This window comes from Anguilla anguilla, chromosome 5, assembly GCF_013347855.1.
Source record: "Anguilla anguilla isolate fAngAng1 chromosome 5, fAngAng1.pri, whole genome shotgun sequence".
NCBI classification, from domain to species: Eukaryota; Metazoa; Chordata; class Actinopteri; order Anguilliformes; family Anguillidae; genus Anguilla; species Anguilla anguilla.
Genome location: NC_049205.1, coordinates 48,841,771 through 48,850,865, shown reverse-complemented (window position 1 = coordinate 48,850,865; position 9,095 = coordinate 48,841,771). Strand labels below are relative to the sequence as shown.

The following is a 9,095-nucleotide window of genomic DNA, read 5'->3' as shown; positions in this document are numbered from 1 at the left end:
GGAAGGGCTGATCACGCTATGGATCCACTACAGGAACTCATAGTCCCATGGCATTCGGGGAACCCCCCGAACCCCAGTCAGAAAGCTGTGCAGAGTCATGTCTGACCTCAAGGATGGCCAGGAAGATGTCAGGGTGACTCAACCAGTGGGTATTCTCAACTGAAAAACAAAGCTATCTTATTTCTTGTGACACTGCTGTTTCATTGAATTAAATCAAAATAACAAGTGAGCTACCTCTTTATTGCGTTGTATTAACTGTTAAAGACTTTTTTGGCAGAAAGAGTAAAAGGCCTTAGTGTAGAGCAGGGGTGTCCAATCTTATCCAAAAAGGGCCGGGTCAGTGTGCTTTCCTTGTTTTCCTTCTCATTTTTTTGTTCTTTGTTCAGGTTTTTGTTCTAGACCAGCATTAAGACAGCTGATTCTACTTATCAAGGTATTTAATTGAAGACCACAATTAGTTAACTAGTTGAATCAGGTGTCATAGTACTGGGCTAAAACAAAAACTTGCATCCACACCGGCCCTTTTTGGATAAGGTTGGTCCATCCAGTGTAGAATATAAGGTCCCATTTACTATTTTAGAGAAAAATAATGATTCAACGTGAAGGCTGGTGTATGAAAACACATATGCTATGAGTGACATGTGAAGGTCTGTGCTTGAGGAAATGAATTTCCCTGTCAGAAGTCAGAGTGAGAAGACAGAGAAGGATATCCTGCCATGTAATAATCTAATCTTCGTTTATTTAGTGTTTCCTGGAGTCCTTTCAGTCAATCTCTGACCGCAGCCACGAGACCAGAGGGCACTGTTAACCATACTTAGAAAGAGAAAAGATTAATTATTACTGTGTCATATGTAGTGCTGAATTATGGATAACCATTAGTCTCCCGCTGTCATCAGTGTTTTGTTAGGAATTGTTCAATGGAGAGATGTGTTTGGAAGGATGAATCTCATACCCTTTCTTTGGGAAATTCCCCACTATTTGAGCGGATACAGAACTGTCTGTTCTTAGCTCCTCAGTACATCTTTAAAGCATACTTAACTCTCTTAAAAACCCTGTAATTACACGGCCGGTTCCATCAATCTTTGAGAATAATCTTGTACTTGGCCCGTAAAGCTGTCTCACAGTCCAGGCAACAAGTAGCGCAAATAACGCGTTGGCCTCTCCGTTGTGAAACTGTCCTACCACAGGGTGATTTTTGTCTGTGGGTCAAACCACACTTCACGTGGAAAGGCTGTATTGCACCCAGACATGCTTGACATGGAACGCTCTTCTGGCCTTGAGTTTATTGTACAAATTATACCTTCCTGCAGCTCCCTGCTATTCACACTGCTCTGGTATTTATAGCCTCTGGCAACTGCTTTCATCTGCACTTTCTGAGTACACAAAAAAACAGAGCTCTTCAAACACATCTGTAATAGTCAAATAGTCAATTGCATCTGTGAGAAGAGCGGAGTGAGACGCTGGCAGGAAAAATGTGTCCAGAAACAACAGCGATACCTTTGTGGTGGTCGGGGGTGGGTGGGAGACGCTGACTTTTAGGTGCTTATTTGACAAAGGATAGTAAATGTGTGTGTGTGTGTGTGTGCGTGTGCGTGTGGGGGGAGGGGGGGGGGAGGTGGACGGACAAGGGGGGCTTCTGCAGGGCATTCATGCTAATTCCACTTGGGAGTCATGTGGTACAGACAGGAAGACATCTGTAATCTTAAAAGACAATAATACATTGTTCAGATATGTACACTGTTAAATCAACAGTGTCCAGTGGGCACAGGAGAGCAATGGAATCCCGTATTTATGTTATTTATTTACATGGTCCAGTATTGCAACTCACTCACCCAAAACCTGGATTCCAGTGTGTTGAAAGAAGTTTAAGATACAACGAGCACAACTGAAATTCAAGGTCCTTCTTGAAAAAAAAAATCACAGGTACATGTAAAAGAAAAATATATGAAGCCATGAAGAAAATTAGGGAAGTTCGTATCAGTAAAATGAAGTGTGATGCTAAGCACAATACAAACTTGCTGTATGTTGCCTTGAATACCGTAAATAGTGAAGACGTCCAAGAAATATCTTCAATGTCAAAGATTGTCCCTGCTCATCAATAAACACCGCTGTAATCTAAAACAACGGCCGTTATACAAACTATAATGCACTGTAAATAAAAACAAGCACTGGGGTAGTATCCTTATCAGTATGTTTTCTTGTTGCCATCATTCTCAAGTGAATTACAATTAATATGCAAAGCGTACGGATGCTGATTCCCCTGCTTTATTCCCTGCAGAATGTTCATGTCACTTTAACAGCAGGCACTATCTTAGTTAAGAGGGACTGGCTTGCTCTGGTGACGTAATACTTTCTGTTTTTCTACAAAGATCAATGAGGAGTGCGGTGTTTCTCTATTACAACAAAAGTACTTCTCTACCTCCAGAGAGAAAAAGCAGCATAGAAGAAAACTGGAAAGACGTGTGCAAGCGCGAAGTCTGTGAGTAGCTGTCTGCCATGCATTTTATAATTTACTGAAGTACATAATTGGTATCAAAATGCATTCGCTTGTTGTGTGTGCTTACACGTGGAAATATTTGCATTTCATTTCACAATTCTGATATAATGTAGTTAGTGAGGCTGTGTCAAAAAAAAAAAAAAAAAACACTTAATACTTAAAAAAATAAAGTAGGCTACTGTGTATTGCACATTAAACATATTCCAAAGAGTTTAATCATGATATACCATAACAATGCTGGAGACGAGGCAAAAGCATTTGATATGTAAACCGCACGCATTTGGAATACGAGAGTTTAGCTCATGAAACGCTTATCCTTCTGAAGTTAATACCGGATCCATCCGACTGTTGGAGGAAGACGAAATTCTAAGAAAATAATATTTACCATTTTTGTAATGGTTCATTTTAAAGAATCAAGCAGATATGCAATGGTCACAGCAAATCATTTATCAATATATAGAAAATTTGAGAATTAGGATACGGCATGGTCTGTATAACACGAACACCACCTGATACTTTTTAAGTCAGGGTTCCCTTCAAGCCATATTTACACACTTCATGATGATGGCACTTCATAATTCTAGATCAGGAGGGATTACTAAATTAATGTTGTCAGTGCCAATTGAGGCTGCCTATGAAATTTTATCTTTGAAGAGATGGTTTGGGTAATGTTTGAATGTTAGAACTTACTTGAAGTGATGCATGTGTATAAGCGATGTTATGGAAAAGACTGTGCTTAACGGCGTAGGAAAAATATTGCAGTGTGTAACGCACATTGAACAAACATGCGTTTCTTGCGAAAAATACTTATTTTCCGTAAGGAAGGGGTCGCGATGTTAAAAAGTGTCAATAATAGAAAATACGTTTTTATTTAATTTCGTTGTAAATGTATTTGTGAGTTTTGCCCGCATCTTTTAATAAAGAGATCAGATAGACCACGCCCACTCTTTTTAGTCTACAGGTGAATTCGCCTACATCAATTATTTTTTATTCGCCAGCAGTCCTTTCTGCTAATTTTTCCTATTTTAAAGATTCTTCTGCCATTTCAATTTAATGTGGAAATTTGATTATTTTTTAAAAGAAGACAAGTCTTTAGGAGAATATTATGCTGATGAAAGTTTAGTTTTCAGGTATAAAATACATTAACATTAAATAATTAATATTTTGTTTAAAAGTATGTCAGTCCGTATGCAATGATAGGACTTTTATTAAACAGCGCCATACCTTGGGTTGTTTTAACTCGACAGATCTGTCCTCATTATTAGCAGATTAAAAAAATTAATACTGCCTGCCTTATTAAATTCTACATGAATGTTAATATATGTAATATATACACATTGACATATTAAATACTAGTTTCTGTTTATATTGAAATCTAATTGTTCATAAAAATCCTTTCCAGTATCAATATGCCATAGGCCTATGCCTTTTTAAAAGCGTGTGTCTGCGCGCGGACAGCTTTCTTATTAATGAATGGTCTTCGGCAGATGTAAGAATAGTTTCTCCTATTCACATTGGAAAGTATGTTTTAGTGCCACTTATAAAACATTTTTAATTATTACATAAATCCCAGAGTCAAACAATGCAACAACAATTATCTTCAAATCAAACTATATTTTCAGTTAATCTATTTGAAAACATTACAAAGTAAGAGTGTATAAAACTTTGTCGCACAATGTTTGAGGGCTGGGATTGTGACTTCACAATATGGAGCATTATTGGCCTCTAGTGGTAGCATTGAGTGATAGCCATATGAAATTAACTACCTTGTATTTCTGATTGTAGTAAACTATTTATATATTAAAGTTTATGGCATGATGAGCTTATTAAAGTTGTATGTGATTCACTTTGGTTATGATTTAAGGAAGTAATGGTTATGGATTATTGCATTTGAGGGGGATTATTTCTCATTGACTAATTGACTGATAGGCCAAGTGAATTTACTCTATTCATATTAAATTTACTGTCATAAATGAAGGATATATAGGCCTAGCTATAACATGGCCGTGTTCATCTGTGCCTTATTATGATAGTATTTCATTCTAAATTGTAAAAGGTTGGAGATTGCAACCTTTCCTTTCTGGTTTTTTACACACATAGTTAATAATATATTGTATACTCATAGATTTTGCTCTTCATATTTCTTCAGAACTTGTTTCCTATACAGCTGCATGTATTTGGCATAAACCCCATCAGGCAGAGACACAGTGAGAGTGACTGGGATCATGCTGAGAATACTCGCCCTGCTGGCTGTGCTGTTGCAGCTTCTTTGCTGTTGCCTGGCTGCTCCAAGCTTCTCCAACGGCTTCTTCTACCATGACATCACGAATGGCAATGGAAATGGAGAGAGTACGTGCTCATGAAGCCACAGATAAAATCAATGTAGTCTGTTTTATTTTGCACCCCAAAGGGCAATCTGTGAGTTTCCCTCCTCCAACTCACCCCTCTTGTGTTTGTGTAGTTTACTTCAACGGGGTGCGTCTTCACGTGGAGACGCCAGAGATGCCCGTCTACGCGGTTCGGGGCAGCAATGTCACGCTGCCCTGCCACTACCGCTACGAACCCGAGCTGAGCGCCCCCCGCAGGACGCGCGTGAAGTGGTCCTGGCTGCCCGCCGTCGGGGGCCACGAGACGGACGTGCTGGTGGCGGTGGGCGTCCGCCACCGCAGCTTCGGGGACTTTAAGGGCCGCGTGCGCCTGCTGCAGAACTCCCCGCGGGACCTCTCCCTGGTCATCAGCGACCTGCAGCTGAACGACACCGGGCGCTACCGCTGCGAGGTCATCGACGGCCTGGAGGACGAGAGCGCCAGCGTGGACCTGGAGCTGCGAGGTACGGCCCGCCGTTTCCGTCACCTGACTCGAGCGCCGTCGCACTGTCTACCTGATGTCACGGCATGTGTGACGTAACGGGCAATTTCCCTTTGAACTCCCGCCCCCCCTCAGGAGTGGTGTTTCCGTACCAGCCACCCAGGGGGCGCTATCACCTGAACTTCCATGCGGCGCAGCGGGCGTGCGAGGAGCAGGACTCGGCGCTGGCCACCTTCGAGCAGCTCTTCCTGGCCTGGGAGGAGGGGCTGGACTGGTGCAATGCGGGCTGGCTGGCGGACGGGACGGTGCAGTACCCCATCACCCTGCCGCGCAAGCCGTGCGGTGGCCTCGGCATGGCCCCCGGCGTCCGCAGCTACGGCTCTCGTCACCGACACCTCCACCTCTTCGACGCCTTCTGCTTCTCCTCCTCGCTCAGAGGTATGTAGTCTGCTTCAGTGCAGCCGTTCTCTGCCCGATTGAAACTTCTGTGGTGCTCACTATCCCTGCTCACTATCCCTGTACACAGCCTTGAGCTGACTCAGGGATCCATTTTAACTGACACCTCTGTTCATAAATTTAACCTAAATACTATCATTGCCTGAGCCAAAAATGTGAGCCAATTTTATAACCGTGCCCACAGCTGTTTACAGAGTTTTAATTATTGCTATTCTTTAGTGGGTGGGGCATTGCAGGCGTGTTGCGAGCTAACGGGCTGCATGTTTGTGCTCCGCCCCTTCTCAGGGAGAGTGTATTTCCTGCAGCACCCTCAAAGGCTCAACTTCACGGAGGCTGTGCAGGCCTGTAGCCATGACGGAGCTCAGATAGCCAGGGTGGGCCAGCTGTACGCCGCCTGGAGGTTGACGGGCCTGGACCGCTGCGACGCGGGTTGGCTGGCCGACGGGAGCCTTCGCTACCCCATCACCAGCCCCCGACCCAACTGTGGCCCCAAAGAGCCCGGCGTGCGCAGTTTTGGCTTTCCTGCCCAGCAACAGAAACATGGCGTGTACTGCTATGGGCCCCGGTAAACTGTGTACGGGCACGGACCACACGCTCTGTTCTCTCATCGGTCAATGGGACAGGCTGAGACACCTCACCTCCAGCTCTGATCTTCTAGTGTACTTATATCAAAGGTAGTGCACCAGCAGTTAGGTGCCTTTAGTAATTGTGCCATTTCTGGCTCAGTGGCCATTTGACAGCCCGGTACACTGCTGGTACAAATGCGCACAAACTTATAAGGACAAAATCGAGCTATTAGACTCCTGTACCAATCAGTCATACATTAGAACAATACCTCATGGAAGTAATCTAGAACACTCTGATCAGAAACTTGCTAAATAAAAATGGCAGGATAGGACAACAAATGAATTCTGTTTTGAAATGTTATTCTTTCCTCACTGTCTTTTATTTGCTTATTAGACACCCCTATGAAATGCATCTTTGTGTACATTTTTTCATAGTATGCTTTATAAGATTTGCAGAAACAATTCAGACTAAAATGAAGTGCAAGGGTATAATAACAACAGTCTTCCTGGTAGGTCAGCACGTCATTTCCAAACCTCTACTTCATATTGCTGCTCAATAGCACTGACGGCATGTATGCAGTCTGTGATCCTTTAGTAATGATAGCACACAATCAACTCTTAGTCACCCTGGTGTTTGTTTTATGTAGCTGCATCACAACTGAGAAACACCAACCATTTGCTAACTATAGAAACAGTAGAACTATTTGACTGTTTTTATAGTACTCTCTAAATGTATCTAAGTATTCAACTGGAACTTTTCCTTGTTTTTTCTAACTTCTGTGAATTGCTCATTATTATTAGTATTGTTATTTATGTCTGCCATATTCAGTGATTTTTGGCTGGACCGCAACAGCGGGGCCAGCCCTACAAACGCGAATGTCTGTGACTGAGTGATGAAGTTACACCATTGGTCAGCCGGATGAAGTGTATTAGGTCCAGCCATACACTAGGTTTTGACCTGGTCTTGTTTTAAATGTCACATAAATGAGAGAAAAATCTTCTCTTGGAAATCATGCAAAAATCAAGGACTGATAGATTAGAGATTATTTAAGGGGATGAAAGTAAAATTTCAGTGAGTTCTGCCATGGACTGAAGTCAAATAATGTGTTTAACAGGAAGTATTTACTGACTTGTGACAACGCTATTCCTGGTTTGAAATATGTACTGTACCTTATATATCTTTTGGGACCTCAGTTTATATATTCATAAACATCTGCAATGGACTTTTATGTGAAGTTTTAAGTGGTTCAAAGAAATGGCATATTTTTTGTAAAATAAAATCTATCTTTGTAAAGACATCACGCAAGTGTGGCACAATAAGTTCCTGTAGTGTTCCATTAACATAACATAACATAATATATTTTGTTCAAATATATATTTATATTTATATCCATAGAGGACAGGTTATCTGTAGTGAAATTATGCTCCCTGATTATCGTGAGCTAAAAGGGCTATAGCGGGCATAATATGAACAGTACCAACTAGTCAAAGCTATACCCTCTGTTTAGCTGTCACTAAAATATGCTCATTCAATAAGAGGAAAAGTAGAGTGCTGTCACAGTATATTTAAAGTAGATGAACTTCAGGTAGTGTGAACCAAGGTGCTCTTGAAGGCCAAGTAATTACAGAGTTGTGGGAGGAATAGCCGAAAAGGCATAAATAATCTGACTTACTAGAGACTTCAGGCACACTTGCGGGACATAAAATGTTTTTAAAGCCTTTATTGTAATGGCATATCTGCTGATATTAAGTAAAAAACCAACCAGTTTCTTCAGAGCTCGCAGTGTCTTTATTTACACCCTGATGAAGATCCTGCAAGGTCAAAACCGGTTGGTTCTTTTACTTGATATCAGCAGATATGCCATTACAACAAAAGCTTTACAAATATTTTCTTTCGCGCAGGTGTGCCTGAAGTTTCTAGTAAGTGGGATTCTTTATATATTTTTGGCTATTCTTATTGCGAATATGCTCATTCAGTTTGGATGAGTATGCCTTTTCTGAAATGTGTGCCACCAGCCACTCCACCATCAATCTTTTGCATCTGATGAGTGCATGTCATGCAGTTAGTGCAAGCAGGCTAAAAATTTACAGCTGATGTCCAGAGGAGTTCTTCTTCAACAATTAGTCAGGGACAGACCCAAAGGAGAAATGAAAAATAAGGAGACATGGATGACAATGAAAATGTGGTGACAGACATGTGAACTGATTGCAACAAAAAGGGATTTTCACACCTTTGATTTTTGCCTGTTATAATGGGGAGATTTATGTGGTTATGTTGGTACAGAATAATATATTTTGTAGAAAGGTGTGAATATGAATATGGGTAAACTTCCACAAACCAGCAGTTAATGCTTGTATTGGCCTACCAAGGGTGTGTTTGCATTGGGCGGCTCTCAATATGAAACAGCTATTTTCAAACCTCGATATTTCATAACCTGGCTACTTTTAAGCAATTTGCCAAGAGTACATGTTGTTTAAAACACAGTAGACATGTACTGTACAGGGCTATAGCAGTTGTCGAAGCACTGTGCTGATACATCTTCTTGGAGAGCTGGCTGACACTAGCATTAGGGACAACCAATTTAATTTTCTATCTTTTGACGGGTTTGGCAATACAACAGAATACACAAACATTTCACTCAAAACGTTGTATATAATTGGTTTTAATAATACTTGCTCAAGATGTTTGTAGTTTGTGTTCTTCTTAGATTCACCAATAGAGGGTGCTGCATGCAGGCAGGACTTCAACGAGGAGCTCTGGGTTAGAG

At 41.5% G+C, this 9,095-nt stretch overlaps 1 protein-coding gene across 1 annotated transcript; it reads left to right on the top strand.

Annotated features, from left to right (window-relative positions):
• The first annotated feature begins 2,365 nt into the window (after positions 1 to 2,365).
• LOC118227124 (hyaluronan and proteoglycan link protein 3-like) lies at positions 2,366 to 7,628 on the top strand. The gene is made up of 5 exons (XM_035417275.1): positions 2,366 to 2,479; positions 4,665 to 4,846; positions 4,959 to 5,327; positions 5,441 to 5,743; positions 6,047 to 7,628. The coding sequence occupies exons 2-5, from the start codon at positions 4,723 to 4,725 to the stop codon at positions 6,328 to 6,330; spliced, it is 1,080 nt and encodes a 359-aa protein (XP_035273166.1). The 5' UTR covers positions 2,366 to 2,479; positions 4,665 to 4,722; the 3' UTR covers positions 6,331 to 7,628.
• The last annotated feature ends 1,467 nt before the right edge of the window (positions 7,629 to 9,095 follow it).